Below are 19411 nucleotides of genomic sequence, written 5' to 3'. Positions count from 1 at the left end.
GGCACATAAGATTCCCTTACATTTATAGAAGCTCTTTGAGGGTACATACTACATAATCTTAATATGAACTATCGGGTCTAGCAAACGTCACTGTTCATTATCTATTTGTTGAATGAAATATGGCAACCTGAAACAAAACATGTCCACAAAAGCATCCTAGATGGAAAATACTTGAGTATAAGAGGAACTTAAAGATAGTTAGCTTGCGAATATAAGACCAGATGGGTCTGTGTGTATAGAGGGGAAGTGAATGGTGGAAAAGTTCTTATGTAACTGAAAAAAAATGCCACCTGAGAAGGTGATTGCACTGGTTCTACTGGGACCTAAAAGTATGGATCAAGAGCAATGGGTAGAAGCTACAATAAACGATATATTTAAGTCAGTTTTAAAAAAAGCTTTCTTAGAGCCACAGCCTCCACAAACATCAGCAAAGTTACCACATAAAGAAGTGAGTTCTCTGTCATTGGAGGTATTCAAGAATAAGCACTAACATCATCAAATAAATGCTGGAGAGCATGTAGAGAAAAGGGAACCCTCCTACCCTGTTTGTGGGAATGTAAATTGGTGCAGCCACTATGGAGAACAATATGGAGGTTCCTTAAAAAACTAAACATAGAGTTGCCATATGATCCAGCAATCCCACTCCTGGGCATATATCCAGAGAAAACCTTAATTCAGAAAGATACCTGCATCCTAATGTTGATAGCAGCATTACTTACAATAGCCAAGACATGGAAGCAACCTAAATGTTCATCATTTGAATGGATAAAGAAGATGTGATATATATGTATATGTGTGTATATATATATATATATATATATATATATACACACACACACACACACACAATGAAATACTACTCAGCCATAAAAAAGAATGAAATAATGCCATTTGCAGCAACATGGATGGACCTAGACATTGTCATACTAAGTGAAGTAAGTCAGAAAGAGAAAGACAAATATCGTATGGTTATTACTTATATGTGGAATCTAAAAAAATGATACAAATCAACTTATTTGCAAAACAGAAATAGACCCATAGACATAGAAAACACACTTATGGTTACAAAAGAGGAAAGGGGTTGGAGGACTTTGGGATTAACAGATACATTACTATACATAAGACAGATAAACAACAAGGTCCTAGTGTATAGTGCAGGGAACTAGTTACAATATCCTGTAATAAACCATAATGAAAAAGAATATGTATATATAACCGAATCACTTTGCTGTACACTAGAAAGTAACACAACATTGTAAATCAACTATACTTCAATTTAAAAAAAAGAATAATTATTAACATCAGTTAACTGTGATATTGTAATATTGACTGAAGCACTGTTTTGTATGTAGGGAGAGGGAGGGAGACATTGGATGACCTTTCAGATCCTTTACAGCCCTGTGATTTTGTAATGTTATGACTGGCACTCCTCAGTAACCAAAAAAATATTTGACACAAAAAGGTTACCTTGTCTTTGGGAGAAAAATACTTCCTAATGTGACTAACGGTAATGAAAAAGGGGTTAGCAGTCACTGATTAACTAAAACATGTTTAGTGCATTAATTGATATCAAATTTATAGGTATTCTTTTATAGATGAGGAAATTAAGTCTTAGATCTGCATATGATTTGCCCAAGTGAAACACCTTTCTATCCTCTAATACAGGGGTCTCAGAATTTTTTTCTGTAAAGGGCCATATAGTAAATATTTTAGGCTTTATGCAGCACACAGTCTGTCTCAACTACTCAAGTGTACTGCTGTAGCATCAAAGCAGTTACAGACCATGGAAATGAATAGGCGTCACTGTATGAAAAACCAAAAACCAAAACCCAACAACCCTTTACTCACAAAAAAAGGCATGGGTCAGGATGATTTGGTCCACGGGCCTTAGTTTGTCAACCTCTGCTCTAAAGCCATGCTGCCTTCTTATTTAAGAATGGAAAAACAAGGCAAGACATGGCCTCCATATGGCCATACTTACTCCATTTGCTTTGCTGAGTGCCTGGAAGTAGATGCTGTAGCTTTTCAGAGGGGAAAGAGGTGGGTTCCAGTAGCCATTGTATGTCTTGTTGTCACCCACTGTAAATGGCTGGGTGACAGGCAGGTTGGCAGGCTTCAATTCAGCAGCAAAGTAGTGCAGAGAATCGAGGCTGGAGGCATTCCTATAGCTCACCGGCACCGAAAAGCACTCAATGATGTCAGCTGCCCTCCGTGACTTCTGAAGCCGCTCCTCCTTGACAACCAGCTGATAAACACTGGACAGGAAAGAGGAGAGGCAGATGAGCAACCCCCTGGAGGGATGAACTTTTATCATCGTCACTTCTGTCTGCAACTTAAACCTCCCTCCTGAGCTTCAGACTTATAAACCCGCTGCTTTGCAGAAACAGATTTCCATTTAGATGCTCCAAAGCCAGCTCACACTGCATATGTCCAAAAATGCAACTCAGTTTCAACCCCTACAAACCTGTATGTTCCTCTTCTCCATTTCTTTCCTTAGTGAGGGTAGCACTGCTCATCAAGTGGCCAGATCTTGAAGACGGGGCTCATTCTCATTTCCTGTATCCTTGGTTTGCACTCTGCTTTGATCAACAAGCTCTGTTGACTCGATATCAGCAATCTGAACCTGCCCCTCCCTTTTTCTCTCCTCCCATCAAACTGTTGGGGTTGGGCACTTCCCCACCTCTTAGCTGAACTCAGCTAGTCTCTTTGCCTCTAATTGATTGGGTCAACTCACCAGTCAATCCACTGACCTTCCTGAACATAAACACTGTCCCTCTTCAAGCACGTTCATAGGCTCTCCGTTCTTCAAACGAGACAATCTAGACTCCTCATCCTGACCTTTGGGGCGCTTTGTCTGGCTTCTAGTCTACCCCTCAGACAGTCTTATGGTAAACCCCTCATTGCAGCTGCTGCAGACCCCACGCTATCGCACAAACCTCCTTTGGATCCCAGCCTATGCCATCACCAGTTCGTGCTTCCTCCATCTGCAATGCCCTCTCATTCAACTTCTGCCTGTGGAAGCCTTTCTCTAAAGGCTAAGCCTATCTTTCACCTCCTCTATGAAGCCGGTATAGATCCTCCAAATCTGAATGACTTTCCCCCTACTTCGCTCCTCCACTGTTCGTTAATGGCTATCTGCTCGGGACGGCAATAACATAAGCATGGAACTGCCGTTTCTAGGTCTAGACTGTGACCTTTCAGGCAGTGGAAGTTATGGCTTTGTTATCTCTGTATCACTCTCCTCCATCCACATACTGCTCAGCTGGTTGCCTGATACCTACATAGTGATCAGTGAATGCCTGTTCAAATGGACCAAATTGAACTAAAATTGAAAATAAGCATGAAACCCAACCTGACAGGATGCAGAAACCCTAATCAAGATAAACAGCGATTCTTCTGAGCTCCTGTCTAGTGATCTCACACATTCCCTTCAACTTAGAAGGACTGTAAGAAGGTGTCAATGTGTGAAGAGAGATGACCGAGCCTTTGTAAAACACCAACTGCGTGCCAACTGTGTAGGCTCCTTTCATAAAAGTTATCCTAAACTTTGTGAATTTTGATAACATTTTACTATCTCTTCAAATGCCCACAGTTTGTAGTTCTCTTGAATAAATGCTCTTTTTTTTTTTTCCTTTTTTAAGATCTTTATTGCACATATCTCTGGGACTCATGATTTAAGCCAATTATCCAAAGAGTACCTCCAGGAACTTTTGCAAATTAATGAAGTGATTGCAGCAATGGCCTCAAACCAGTCATTTAAAGATGACACAGTGAACGAACACATGGTTTATAAAAATGGAACGTGGTGAGTGCTACCATTCTTCAATCAGGCTACCCATCTAAAGACACCTGGTTAAGAAGCAAAACTTGGTGGAGACAGAGGTACAGGATTATTTAATTAAGGAAAAAAGGCTACAGAGGGACTGACCCAAGGAAACATGACACAATCAATGTGTCAAGTCTTCCCCTGGATCTCCTTGAGCATGGGGACGGTCAGCAATGTGGATGGGAAACAAATGGGCATGTGAGTGCTGCCCCTGGATGAGTGATATGGGAGTGGAGGTGAGCAACAGCTCAATGAGATGCCTGCTATCTGCTGTGCACATCTGGACAAGAACTCAACAGCCCAGAGTGCATGAGTGACATGTGAGTGAATGTGGCCAACCTCTCTGGGAGTACAAACTACATCTGAGTGTGAACGATGTCCAAATGAGGATCTGTAGGACCTGGGTGTCTGAAAGCTGAGTGAACATGTATACTCTCTGAATGAGCGGGGGTAACATCCAGACAAGTGTGAACCTGAGTGTTCGGACACCTAAGTAAGTGTGTGTGAAATCTGAGTGAGTGTCTCCAACAGCCCAAAGTGTGTGTATGTATTTGTGTGTGTGTGAGACATCCAAATGTGTATATAAAACTGAAGTCAACAGGGCTTCCCTGGTGGCGCAGTGGTTGAGAGTCCGCCTGCTGATGCAGGGGACACGGGTTCGTGCCCTGGTCTGGGAAGATCCCACATGCTGCGGAGCGGCTGGGCCCGTGAGCCATGGCCGCTGAGCCTGCGTGTCCGGAGCCTGTGCTCCGCAACGGGAGAGGCCACAACAGTGAGAGGCCCGCGTACCGCAAAAAACAAAAAAACTGAAGTCAACAAATAATTAAATTAAATTATGACTTTACTATTCATCCTATCCTCAACTCTGAGGTCTTTTTCAATGGTACCATCACTACGTTTATCAGGACAAGCTCAAAACAGTCCCTGAAAAACAGCACAAAGACCCAAGTCCCAAACTGAGGTCATGGGGTGAGAGTGGAGGAGCACCTATGCCAGTTTTCAGGACCTGTATTACTTTACATATAACAAGACTCTCGAGTAAAACTGAAGCTGGCTAGTGTGCTAAGGTACTTGTTGAGGGTCCATTACTCATGTGACTCTCATCTATGAGGGAAAGGGCAAAAAGGAATTAAGAGAAAAGGAGCAACAGCCTCTTGGGTTCACCTGTCCATGCTTGCAATAGCACCTACAATACTCTACACTGGGCTTGGGGGGCACTCAACCGATCCAGCCCTCATGCCCTCTTGACCAGGTTGGGAGGGACCAACAGCCTCATCCCTAGAAGCAGGACATTGAAAAGAGCTATGGGTCCCTGTTTTCCCCTGAGGCCCAGCCTATCCCTAATCACCACTTGGGTTAATCCCACCCACACGAGAAGACCTCTGTCTCTGTTTCTCAGCCCAGAACTCTCATGCCACCCTTGAATCCTTCTGTCATCCTTACCCCAAAACCTTGGGAGCTTCACTGGGGCTGGATTCCACTCCCTAGAATCATTCTGTTGTCCCTGTCCCTCCGATAACGGGATGGATCAAGAAGTGTCACAAGGCTGGCCCGAGGGCTGCCCATGAGTGGCATGAGATTCTGCAGTCATGGACAGCCAAGCAGTGGGGTCTTCATTGAGCTCTGGCACGTGAATGCTGCCAAGGGCTACAGAGAGAGGCAAATCATCTCTCCAGGGGTCAGTCTGAGACCCCACTGCCCCCTCCTCCCCACCAATCTGATTATTGAGGACTCACTTGTCAATTCAACCAAACTCAGCAGCCCGATTACAGATGAGGAAACTGAGGCTGAGAGGCTGAGTGCCACATGGGTGTCAAACTGCAGCAAAAGTAGAAATCCAGACCCACAGTCAGTTCAGTATCCTTTCTTTTTCTCTACCTTCCTTCTTCCATAAGCCAACAAAATGTGCAGAGGGCCTTCCAAGCATTTTTTTTGTTTTTTTTGCTTGGCAGCTGAAATTGCATAGCTCTATTCCACCCAGCCTCGTCTGAAATCACAAAGACTAGCAAAGGACATTTTTGGGGTTAAACTGTGTTGTCAATATATGGCTCACATACAATTGGGATCAATGTGCCAGAGCACACCCAGCAGCTTCCTGAGGCCCACTGTGTCTGTAGTCTGTCCATTCAGAGGCAAATCTACAATTGCAGCCAGAAAGCTGTAAACCATTTCGTCATATAAATCCTTTTTTGCCAGGGAATGCAGCCTCTCTCAAAGATCTGGGAGTTCTGACTAAGGGGAAGGAGGTAAGAAGTGGCCGAGCAAGTTATGCGGCTTTCCTGTCCCTGAACTACATACTGTAGGAAGCGGTGGGAGAAAGACGAGAGAGGGGGGCATTGTTTTTGTTTCTGAGGTAACTTCATTCTCATCAGCATTCTCTTGAAAATATATTTATCGAAGCTCTTTTCAGCTCACTGGTGATGATTAAATCATACCTAAATGGGACTACCCACTCCCCCCAGCCCAAGTCATTATCTCTAGTGCAAAATAAGTGGTTAGAATAAACTATTCAGGATCATTTGTAAAGAGACAGGATTTTTTTTAAGTAGAAAAGTCCTGATAGTACGAGAATAACTTATTCTTTTCTACGCTTACCTCACAACATACAATGTTTTCTCATACATTTCCCCCTCCTGTGATACCTTCTCTATTTCTCCCAATGAGAAGGTGGACATTTATGACCACGTTTTCTGCATAATTTATTATAAGGGTCTCTTCTTTCGGGACCCTGAAAGCTAGGCGGCAACCTCACCTCAATGCATAAGGCCAAGGGGTATTTGTACCTCTTTCACCTCCTTAGCTTTGGTTTCCTCACCGTCAATGTCCATTGTTCATCCTCTTTCTACGGTGACTGATACGCTCCTTCCCCTCTCCTCCCTGACTCTTCAGACCCAGGCTTGCCAGCAACTTCTATATTTTAGTTTCAGTGTCTCCTGAGACAAGAATACTCTACTCTGGTCCGAAGTCCAAGACCCCAGCTCGTAGAGGTCAATAGCCTTAGATGCCTTTAAGAGCAAAACCTGCAGGAACCTCTGCAGGCTTTGGAAGAACCCTGCCGCTGGACTCTCATGCCTCCTCTGCTTTCCGAATTAATAGTTTAGAGGAGGACTCACGCTCCTCTGACCAGGTACCACTGAGGGGCACCAGGGACCTATGAGACCCATGCCTCCAACATAGACACGTCCTGTGGTGCCCTTTCTATATCCAGGGAAGATGTTTCCAGCCAGAGGCTGTATCCATTCAGAATGTTGAAGTCAGAAGACAGATAGAGGGGATGCTGCCCAACTTCAGAAAGTGGCATATTTGAGCCAATGTGCTCCCAGAAATAGGTTTGTTTTAGTTCACGTTCTTCTAGAAACAGACCCTCAGCTAAAGTTTCAATGCAAATAATCTGTTAAAGAAGTGGTCCCAGGAGAAACCAGTAAGGGAGTGAGGGAAGAGGAGAGAACAGGGCAGAAGCTAAGTAAGAATATGATTTCAAGGCAAGGTCCCAGACTCAATCTGATCCCATAGGGAGCTCTGGAGCATAAATTGTACCCCCCAGTTTGTCTTATCTCAAGCCAAGGGTATTTGAGCCTCTGATACCAATCAGTTATTGGTTACGGACCCTCCTGCAGAGACAAACTCCCAGGTACTCCCAACTTTGTGGGTCAAACAAGGTGGCTCTGGTAGCGTAACGGCAACCCTTAAAAGATGGTCACGGTCAAGGGCCATTTGCATCAAAGCGCATAGAATATGGAGGATGGGCACATTGCAGGAAAGGGGAGATGAGGGGATCTCTATGAGCACCAACAGTTCCCCTATAGGGCACCTATGACCAATGACCACATGGGACTTGCATAAGAGCAGAGATCCAGTTAGGCAAAGTATTTTTCAACCTCTGTTTTCAGCCCAACTCTGCTGAGGCATGTGGTAACATTCCATCAATCACAGTGGCTTCTCCACCACGATTTCTTTTTTTTCTTTTATAATATTATTTATTTATTTGTAACTTTGATTTACTTTTATAGTTGAAGTAAGTATAGTATTATACTTTTATAGTTATATAAGAGCCACAGGTACAAGGAGTTGATAAATATGTACAAGTATAAAATATCTAAGTAAGTGTAAAATAAAAATAGTTTTAAGTCCAGTGGAAGCCCCTTCAGGCAGCTCCCACATCCTTTGGTGGCCCCACTGATCACTGAGCACACCCTTGCTTGTAGGCACCACAAGATGTTCAAGGTTCACCTGTGCCCTCCTTTCCCGGAACCATAATCAGGCACTTCTGGGCACCAAGTAAGCTCATTGTACTGTTATACAATTGCCTCTATGCCCTTCAACTGGACAGAATTAAGGAATACAGTTTTTAATTGAAGTATAGTTGATTTACAATTTTGTGTTAGTTTCAGGAGTGCAGCAAAGTGATTCACTCATACATATATGTGTGTGAATTCTTTTTCAGATTCTTTCCCATTATAGGTTATTACAAGATATTGAATATAGTTCCCTGTGCTATATAGTAGGACCTCGTTGTGAAATACCTTTTTAAACATCATAAGTTCATACTGATTAGTTCATACTGGTATTGCCAATTCAAATCCAGTAATATAAGATTCTTCGTTACCTTTCCCATATTTGTTTTTCCAAATTCCTACACCAAGAACCCTCATTTTCAATATCAATATTTTACTCATATACATTGTCACATGACACACACAAAATAGTTTCACAATTAACTCATCAACACTACAACGAACCTCAAAACGTATAAGTACAGTTCAAGATTTCTGAACTGCCCTGCTCTAGTTCCCTCCCAGATGGTTCAGTCCTAAAGCCATTAGACAGGGCAGAGCAAGCAGGCATCTGTACATGATGGGGGAAGCCATGGTGGTCCAGAGTAGGGAGTGGAAGCCCACCCAGCATCTCTGAGTCTGTTTCTGGAAGAACCCAACCTAAAATGACCTCTATATGCCTCAACTTCCTCATATTTAAAAATCAGGGTGTGGGCCTTCTTGAATGGTGGAGCGAGGAGCTCAGCACATTCTCTCTCCAAAGAGCAATGGTTAAACTGAACAGTATTAGCAACGATAACAATTTTAGTGGTGACTGGAGGAAAATTTATAGCCTGAAATAACTATGTTAGAAAAGAAGAGAGATCTCAAATCATTAATCTAAGTATCTACCTTAAGACAGTAGAAAAATAAGAGCAAACTAAACTCTAAATAGGCAGAAAGAAAACAAGAATAAAAATCAGAGTGAAAATCAATGAAACAAAAGTTGGTTTTTGAAAAGATCAACAGAATTGGCAACTCTTTCTCTACACTGATCCGAAGACAAAGAGCTATGACATAAACTAACAACATCAAGGATGAAAGAGGAGGCATCACTACTGAGCCTATAGAAATTTTAAAAATTACAAGGGAATGCTAGGAAAAACTTTATGCCAAATAATAGACAACATAGATGAAATAGATAAATTCGTAGAAACACAACTTGCCAAAACTGACTCATGAAAAAATAGAAAATTTCAATATACTCGTAACAGTAAAATAACTGAATTAGTAATTAAATTCTTCCCTCAAAAAGCCCCGCCCATATGGCAAATATTAAAACAATAAATAGTTCTGATATCCAGAAAATAAGAAATGTATCCTGACTCATTCTGTGAGGCCCTGATATCAAAACCAGAGTAATACATTACAGTGAAAGTAAACTACAGCATTATCCTTCATGAATATAGATCTAAAAAATATTTAACCAAATATTAGCAAACTAAATCTAGCAACATATGAAAAAGATTGTACATCATGACTAAGTGAGATTTATTACAGGAATGCAAGGTTGATTTAATATCCAAAATCAATTAATGCAATACACCATATTTTTCAAATAAAGGGAAGAAACATCGTGATAATTTCAACAAGTTCAGAAAAAATATTTGAAAAAAATCCAATGCATATTTATGATAAAAAAGTACTAACAAACTGGGAATAGAAAAAAAAAAAAAACCTTTCTAAATTTGGTAAGTCCATCTACAAAAGACATAAAACTAACATCATACTCAAGGGTAAAAGATTGAATGCTTTCCCTTTAAAATCAGGAATAAGACAAGGACATCTGTTTAACATTGTACTAGAGATTCAAGCCAATGAAATAAGGCATTGTACTAGAGATTCTAGTCAGTGAAGCTAGTCAATTCATTAATTAAAGGTACCCAGATTTGAAAGGAAGAAGTAAAACTTTTTACTTGCTGGTGACATTATTCTGTATGTAGAAAATTCTGAAGAATATACACACACACACAACTTGAAATAAAACAATTTCAATAAGGTCACAAGATATAAGACCAATATACAAAAATGAATTATCTTTATCACTAGGAAAGGACAATCTGAAAATGAAATTAAGTAAACAATTCTATTCACAATAGTATCAGAAAGAATACCTAAAAGTAAATCTAAACAAAAGATGTAAAATACTTAGACACTGAAAAGTATAAAAAACTGCTGAAAAAAATGAAGAAGATCTAAATAAATGAAGAGACAGTCCCTGTTTATGGATTGAAATAGTCAATATTGTTAAGATGGCAATTCTCATCAAATTTATCTATAGATTTAAAGCAATCTCTATCAGAATGCCAGAAGACTTTTCAAAAAAACAAGCATCTGATAAATTGGATGTTATCAGATTAAAAAAAAATTGACTTCAAAAGACACTATTAAACCAATGAAAAGACAAGCTACATATTGAGAGAAACCATTTGAAAGGTATGCAAGGTATGCAAGGTATGATGACATATCTAACATACATAATGACACAATACAACTCAATAATAAAAACACTAACAACCCAATTTAAAAATTGGCAAAAGATTTGACTAGACATTTCACTAACAATAAAATACAAGTGGTTTATAAACTCATGAAAAGATGGTCAACCTTAAGAGGTGTGGCCAAGATGGTGGTGTCGGAAGACACTGAGCTCAGCTCCTTCCATGGGCACACCAAAATTACAACTATTTACAGAGTAGCTATCTATGAGAATGACCTGAACACTAGCAGAAAAGATTTTCCACAACTAAAGATATAAAGAAGGAATCAAACTTATATGTGGAATCTAAAAAATAATACAAATGAATATATATGCAAAACAGAAACAGACTCACAGATACAGAAAACAAACTAGTGGTTACCAAAGGGAAGAGGCAAGGGGGGAGGGGCAAAGTAGGGGTATGGGGTTAAGACATACAAATTACTATGTATAAAATAGATAAGCAACAAGGATATATTGTACAGCACAAGGAATCACAGCCATTATCTTATAATGACTTTTAATGGAGTACAATCTGTAAAAATACTGAATCACTATGCTGTATACCTGAAACTAATATAATATTGTAAAACAACTATACTTCAATAAAAAAAATTTTAAAGATAAAAAAAAGAAGAAAAGAAAATAAGACAACAACAATTAAAAAGAAACCACCCCCCTCCCCACTTAGAACAGCTATCGGTAAAAAGACAGACAATTGCAAGTGTTGACAAGGGTTGCAAGTGTTGACACTGCTGTGAGAAAGTCAAATGGTGCAGTCACTTTGGAAAATAGTCTGGAAGTTCCTTAAAAAGGTCAACATAAAGCTACCATTCATCCAGCTATTCCATTCATAAATACTTATCTATGTATGTCTATACATAAACTTGTATACAAATGTTAATAACAGTATTATTCATAATAGCCAAAACACTAAAACAATCTAAATGTCTATCAAGTGGTGAACAGATAAACAATATGTGGTATCTCCATATAATGAAATATTATTCAGTAATAAAAGAAACAATTTACTAATATACTCTACAGTACGGATGAGGGTCAAAAATATTATGCTAAATGACAGAAGCCAGATGAAAAACACTTTATATACTGTATGATTCCATTCACATGAAATGTCAAGGAAATGCAAATTTATAGAGACAGTGATCAGATTAGTGTTTGCCTGGGACTGCAGGTGTGAACAGGAATCGACTGCACTCAGGCACACGGTATTTTATGGTGTGATGAAAATTTTCTAAAATGGGACCGTGGTGATGGTTGCACAACCCTACAGATTTACTGAAAATCATTGAATTGTACACTTAAAACGGACTGAATTTTATGGTATGCAAATTATACCTCAATAAAGCTCTTAACGAAATGAGGGAAATGGACTGAGTAATCCTGAATGTTCTTTCTCCCTTCCAAAGAGTCTGTGCTTTAGTATTCAATGATGCACACATTTCAATACGGAAATGCTATGATAAACTTTCGGCATTATTGTACAAGATGGGCTAAGAAACAAGTGTGAGCTTTGTAATCCCCAACAGAATCTAGCTTTGCAATTACATTCCGCACATTAAAGGTCACTTGGAACTGTGAAACTGAAATTTACAATGATATGTCTTAGTTAGCCAACCTTCACTCCAAGGCTCCGGGAATTCCTGTTTTTGTTCACGATTTGCTTAGTCACAATAGCCATTAGAGGAGGCAAGGAAATGGGGAGAGGAATACCTCTGCAGTTTAGCATCAGAACATGTGCGTGTGCATCTTTCCCTGGCTTCTGACTAGCTGTGTGATCCACTGCCCACTCTGTCTTTCATGTACTTACTCATTTACTCATCAGGTTATTTATTGTATGACTACAATGTAGCAGGTTAAAATTTGAATGTAATATGGCCCCTGGGCACTGGGAGCTCAGAACTGAGATGGGGAGGGGGAACAGATATTAACTGTTCAGTACAGTTCAATATGGGGAGGGCAGAAGGAGGAACTTGGCCAGGGAAGGATTCTGAGAAGAGGGGTGCTTACAGGATAGTGTGAGGGTTAAATGAGATAGTGTGTCTAGAACATTCTTTCTACAGAGCAGAGTGCCTTTTCTAAAAGTTGGCTGGAGCCAAAACAACTGCTGCATGCATTATTATTACAGTGTTATCAAATCAGACCACAGAGATTTGCCTTGTTTTCCATTTGGACTCTTCTCCTGTGATTGAACCGCACTTCATAAATTTAACGGAAGTGGATTTTGAGTCGAAATTTAAAGGAAGAAACATACGCTGTGTAAAGGGGCCATAACAATTCAAAGGAAGAGTTCAAATTAAGTTTTAATTATTATCAGATAAAATCAAAAGAAACCTTAAAAGGAGAAACCAGACAACCATCTCATGATGGCTAGAGTGCCATATCTTCTTCTCAAATATTTAAAAGAAGTATAACTAGCTTTAATTGAGCATGTACTTACTGGTGTGGAGATATATTTTAAACCATAATGCAGAAGACTCAGCCCTCATGTATTTTCTCTTAATCACTGGTCCTCTCTCTCATTCACAATACCGTACGTAAGCAACTCCCGTGGTTCTAATTTCAATACATATCCAGAATCTGACCACTTCCATCACCTCCACAGCTACTACCCTATCAAGCCCCCATGATCTCTTGATTGGATTACTGCCATAGCCTACCAACTGGTCTTCCTGCTTCCAATCTTGCCCCCAACAATCTCAAAACAGTGGCTGGAGTGACCCTTTAAAAACATGACTCACGTCACGACACTCCTGTGCTCAGAGCCCCGCTATGCCTCCCACCTTGTGTAGAGTAAAAGGCAGCATCTTTACAGCGTCTCCAAGGCCCTCTGTTAAGAGGCCTCTTTGCTGTCCTTTGAATACCCTATAGGCATGTTCCCATCTTAAGGCCATCACATTTACTATCCTTGATGCCTGGAATGCTCTTCCCTCAGATATACATAACCCTTGGAAGACTTGCCTCTTCACCTCTGCTGGAGAAGTCTTACATGATCGCTGTATTTAAAATATCAACCTTGGGACATCCCTGGTGGTCCGGTGGGTAAGCCTCTGTGCTCCCAACGCAGGGGGCCCAGGTTCGATCTCAGGTCGGGGAACTAGATCCCGCATGCATGCCGCAGCTAACAGCCCGCATGCCGCAGCTAAAAGATCCCACATGCTGCAACTAAAAGATCCCACATGCTGCAACTAAAGATCCCACGTGCTGCAACAAAGATCCTGTGTGTTGCAACTAAGACCCAGTGCAGCCAAAATAAATAAATAAATAATTTTAAAATTATATATTAAAAAAGTAAAATAAAACAGCAACTCCAACCACATTATACCCTGTTACACTTCACTGCTTAATATTTTTGTGTGTGTGGTACGCGGGCCTCTCACTGTTGTGGCCTCTCCCATTACGAGCACAGGCTCCGGACGCGCAGGCTCAGCAGCCATGGCTCATGGGCCCAGCCGCTCCGCGGCACGTGGGATCTTCCCGGACCGGGGCACAAACCCGTGTCCCCTGCATCAGCAGGCGGACTCTCAACCACTGCGCCACCAGGAAAGCCCTCACTGCTTAATTTTTCTCCATATCATTTATCATCATCATGCCGGCTCTGCGTGTGTGTGTGTGTGTGTGTGTGTGTGCGTGTGTGTGCACCTAAGAGGTTAAGTCATTTAAAGAGACAACTGTAAGCACTGCAAATGTCAACCTTCCTTTTAGGAAAAAGCAACTGGATAGATATGGGGCCAGTTATATTTAGACGGATGGCCTTATTTTAGTGACCTTTACTGCACCAAAAAAGCAAGGTTGAGGTTTTAGTTCTGGCTTTACCACTCACTAGCTCTGTCTGACATGCTGAGCAAGTCATTTCACCTCTAGAACTTGTATCTAAAGTGGGATAATTCTGGCCAATGCAATAAGACACAAAACAGAAGAGATATACATTTTAGAGAGGAAAGCAATTTATCATCATTTGTAGATAATATGACTGTGACCTAATATGTTGAAGAGAATCAAGTGAAAGACTTTTAAAATTAATAAAAGAATTCAGTAAAGTGGTTTGATAGAATATAGAGATAAATAAACTGTACAACATGAAAAAACAAGCTAGAAGAGGTAAGGGAAAAACCCTTTTAGAATAGGATCCTTTAAAAAATAGCTAAGGATAACACAAATAAGACATGTACAGGCCTGACTTGGGAAAGGAAAAGAAAAAAAAAAAAAACTCTACTGAGTGATATAATATCTCCAGTCCCTAGCACAGGGCTTGGCACAGCGGGTGTTAAATAATTGTGCTGACCTAAAGATGAATAAATGGACAGAAATGCTAAAGCCCTGGATGAAAGCATCACATATTGTAAAGATGTCAATTCTTGCCAAATCGATGTTTTTTTCTTTGGGAAAAAGCAAACAGTATAAAATAGGAGGTCAGTTAGGTGACAGTTTGAAGCCCCGAAGATGTAGATGACCTCAATTTTGAAATTCTAACAATGTCAATGGGATTATTTCGGTTTGTTTGTTTAAAATAGGAAATATAGTCCAGCACTTATTTTTAAACAGAGGAATGTGAGTGAAAAACCACTACTAGATGTTAGAGGATATTATGAAGTTAAAATAATTAAACCATGGGTATTGGAGTACGATTAAAAGAAAACGAAAGAGGGATGTGTGTGTGTGTGTGTGTGGGGTGTGTGTGTGTATGTGTATGTGTGTGTGTGAATTTTATATATAGAAATAGAAGCAATGCAAGGCAATGGAAAAGAGAAAATTTTATCAATAAATAGTGTTGGGAAAATTCCATAATTATGAGAAAAAAAAGCACCAAATTTAAGACTTCACCATATATGACAAACCACATTATATTCAAACGGTTCAAAATTTAATTTGTTCCCTGAAAAATTTCAAGATGACTACGGCAGTCAAATGCAATGTATGATTCTTGATTGGATACTGCACTCAATTTCCTGAGTGTGATGACTGCACTGTGGATATGTAGAAGGCTGACCTTTTTCTGAGGATATACAAACTGGAGGCTTTAAAGAGTCATGATTACTACAACTAACCTAGCCAGCATTTCAGAGATCAGGAGAAGAGACATAAAGTAAATTGACAAAATATTTACAACTGGTGAATCTGGGAGAAGGATATAGGGATGCTTATTGTGCCATTCTTGTAACAGCCTGTAGATTTGAAATTCGAAAAAAAATAATCTGGAGCAGCAAAAATCTTTTTCAGCTTAACAATAGAACAATTCACAAAAGAGAAAAGAAAAAGGCTGTGTATGTATACATTTGAAATGTCTGAATTTATGAATAAAAATAAAACAAAATTATGAAAGCTACTCCCAGAAAATATGATAGAGAAGGAAATAATATTTTAATACTTAAGTGATCATCTTTGGGATGGAGGATCAAAATGTCAAGGGGCATTCACAAAAATCAATAAATTCTCTGTATATGGAAAGGTATACATTATATTACCTCTGTATAATGAGATGGAACCAGATGTTATTAAACCAAAATTCTAAACAAATAAAAACTTCCAGTTGGGGAAAATAAGAACTTTCCTAAGTAACTCTCATATCAAATAGGAAATCAAAACCACAATTTCATATACTTTAGAACTATTACAATGAGAACAATGACGTTTAATGTCTATGGGATAGGACAAAACCTGCTTTCAGAATCTGAAAAGCCATTATTAAACAAAAAAGAAAGAATAAATTAATTAAGCATTCCATAAAAAAGAAAATTAGAATGAACAACACTGGAGCCAGATGGCTTTTCCCATGATTTCTTTCAATCTTTCAACAACTGATAATTTCCATGTTATGTAAGCAAATACATAAGACAGAAAAAGAGGGAAAGAGTCTCAAATTGTTACAAATTATTCTTTTAATATGCTATTAAATTGGTTCCCCATAAACAGGTCATTTACCTCAGGTACACAGACAGATTTAGTAATACAAAAAAGTCTAGGAAAATAACACATAAATAAGTCCAAGTAGAAAACCAATATGATCATATGAATAGATGCTAAAAAGGCATTTGATAAAATTTAATATCCATTTCTGATTTTAAAAGGCACAAAGATAAAGGATGCAATAGAGATATTTTTTATTATGATGTTTAAAAATAGCTATTTCAAACCTACCACTAACATCACACATAAGAAAAATTTACTGGAGGATAAGTCTTGGAGGTTGCAGTAACACAAAGCTCTACCCAAACATTGCCCAAAAAGCTCTACCCAATGCCACAAAACATAAAACCAAAATAAGAGATATTACAACTGTAAAGAAGGACACAAAATTTTCATTATTCACAGATGATGTATTAGACTGGTAAACTAGATACTAAAATTTAATTAAAGAAACTCACAAGAGGTTTCAGCAAATGAGATGGATAACACACACACACTCTCACACAAGGTTTCCCTAAATACCAGCAAATCCCAGTTAGCAGACATAATGGTGGAAAGATAACAGAAAATACCACAGTTTTAACAAAGTAGCTCTTGATGTCATCTACGTGGAGGAATCGAGGCAGATTTCCTGAGAAATAGTGAAGACTTGGGTGGATAGACTTGCCCTCTTTCAGTGTGGAAAAGTTCATGCTCATGTAACCACTTCGGATTAAGTAAGAGTTTTAAATCAGTTAAAACTAAATTCCATTGGGGATTATTTAGGGAACATGACAAAGTGATTTTAAAATTCACAGGAAAACAGAAGTGGGTGAAAATAGCTAAGAACAGTTGGAACAGTAGGAATCATTAGGAGGACCAGATATTAAAATGTTTTGTAAAGCTGTAATTAAAATGGGTGGTGCAGACACAGTGATCCATTAAGAGAAAGACCTAATGGAACAGTGTAGGCAAACCAAGAATATAGTGGGATACCCACAAACACACACACACAAACACACAGAGGCAGCGTCACAAGTCAGCAGTACTGCAAGAAGTATTCAATAAATGTGGAGAGGACCTGTTGACAATTTGGAGAAATAAGATGTGCCCAATAAACACCATTAAAATGTTGAAATGATAATATAATAGCTACTATGATACGTGGCAAAAGTAGTATGCAACATTGTAAGGGAGGATCAAAATTATGTTCAACTTAATTTTTTAATTTGGTAAAGAAAAATGAGAAAAACCCATCCCAAATGTTAATATTTTATGATGGATCATAATGACTTTTTCCTTTTTAAATTTTTTTCTATAATTTCTGTAAGCCTGTATTATTTTGTCAGGAATCTAAATTAAACTATTTTAAATGAAATGATAAAATAACGTCATACTTATATTCACTACCGCGGTATTATGAATGAGGATCAAAGATAATGAGGAATATGAAAGAACTCTGAAAATGATCATTTAATATAATATACTACAACTAGCTGTAGTATATCTTTAATTGACAAATGGATTTTTGCACATGGGTGACATGGCATGATCCATGCCGAATACACTTCTACCTGAGTAGTGTGACTTTGGAATTTTTAATAAATATACTCCACCCCTACCTAACTTCAGAGTGTTATTTTTCAGGTTCATGTTGCAAAGTATCATGTCAATCAATCAAGGATACAGTTAACGTATAAAGAAGAATTTATAATCACCACTGCCCAATAGCTCCATTAGCTAATGTTAATGGCTCATTTGAACAAAAACTTTAAAATCAGCTTACGTAGACTTAAGTAATAAACAATGTTTAGGGCAAACAGTGCCTATCAACAACTGCTAGGAGAAGCAGAATGCTGTAAGACCTTGTTACTCATTGGTCCATGAACCAACAGCATCCTCATCACCTAGGAATGTGTTGGAAACACAGAACCTCAGGGCCAGATCTACTGAATCAGAATCTTCATTTTAAAAGATTTCAGGTTAATACATTTACATATTAAAATTTGAAAAGCCATAAAGTGAAAATTTTAAAAAAAAACCCTCTTTGGGTAACTGAAAATCTTCCTTTCTTATTTTGTTTCATTTTTTAATAAACATTCTGAAGCTTTTTATGTCCGCCAGTGGAAATCCAGGCTGTTTCCCTCACCCTAGGTCTCCCAATACTGCCTTCTTCCTCAGATGTCCTGGGAAGCAACCCCTTTACCCTCCTGCCAAGTTCTCAGTTGAAATGTCATTGTTGTTCTCTAAAGTCATTTTATGTTGTGAAAGGAGCAAAGAATAAAAAAAAAAAAGTTGAACAAGCCTAGCTCTGATAGGGAGTCAGTCTCCAAACTTCACGATTAAAATCCATAGTGACGCTTTTACAGAGGAAGCTGCTACAGCGGCTGTTTTTAAAACAGTAATCAGTAGGGTGCCTTGGATTCTCTACTTGCAACAAATACATTTGCTTAAGGAAAGGAAAGTGGCGAAAATCCTCTGAGCACTTTTTTTTTTCCTATTTTATTTATTTATTTATTTTAACATCTTTATTGGGGTATAATTGCTTTACAGTGGTGTGTTAATTTCTGCTTTATAACAAAGTGAATCAGTTATACATATATATATATATATATATATATATATATATATATATCCCCATATCTCCTCCCTCTGAGCACTTTTTTATAAGACCATCTGAAATGAATTGTCCTCAAAAAGACCTTCTAAGCTCTAGAAAGCTAAATGGATTGATTATTAATTAACCATTAAACTAATCATAATAACTGCCATATTAGTGCCAGATAGGGCAAATAAATGCTATAGAAGAACAGTAACACCAATTAGAGGATTTCTCCTATGGGAAAATGTAACCCACTGATGAGGTTATTTGCAGGAATACAAATC

The 19411-nt window shown here is 38.8% G+C and overlaps 1 protein-coding gene across 1 annotated transcript in view; it reads right to left on the bottom strand.

Annotated features, from left to right (window-relative positions):
* The window catches only part of PTPRT (protein tyrosine phosphatase receptor type T), a 776830-nt gene that overhangs the window by 238344 nt on the left and 519075 nt on the right, over positions 1-19411 (bottom strand). Inside the window, exon 12 of the mRNA XM_032606064.1 lies at positions 1982-2255. Coding sequence (XP_032461955.1) covers positions 1982-2255 — 274 coding nt within the window. The remainder of the gene's footprint in view (positions 1-1981; positions 2256-19411) is intronic.

This window comes from Phocoena sinus, chromosome 15, assembly GCF_008692025.1.
Source record: "Phocoena sinus isolate mPhoSin1 chromosome 15, mPhoSin1.pri, whole genome shotgun sequence".
Classification (NCBI taxonomy): domain Eukaryota; kingdom Metazoa; phylum Chordata; class Mammalia; order Artiodactyla; family Phocoenidae; genus Phocoena; species Phocoena sinus.
This window is presented reverse-complemented; position numbering and strand designations above follow the sequence as displayed.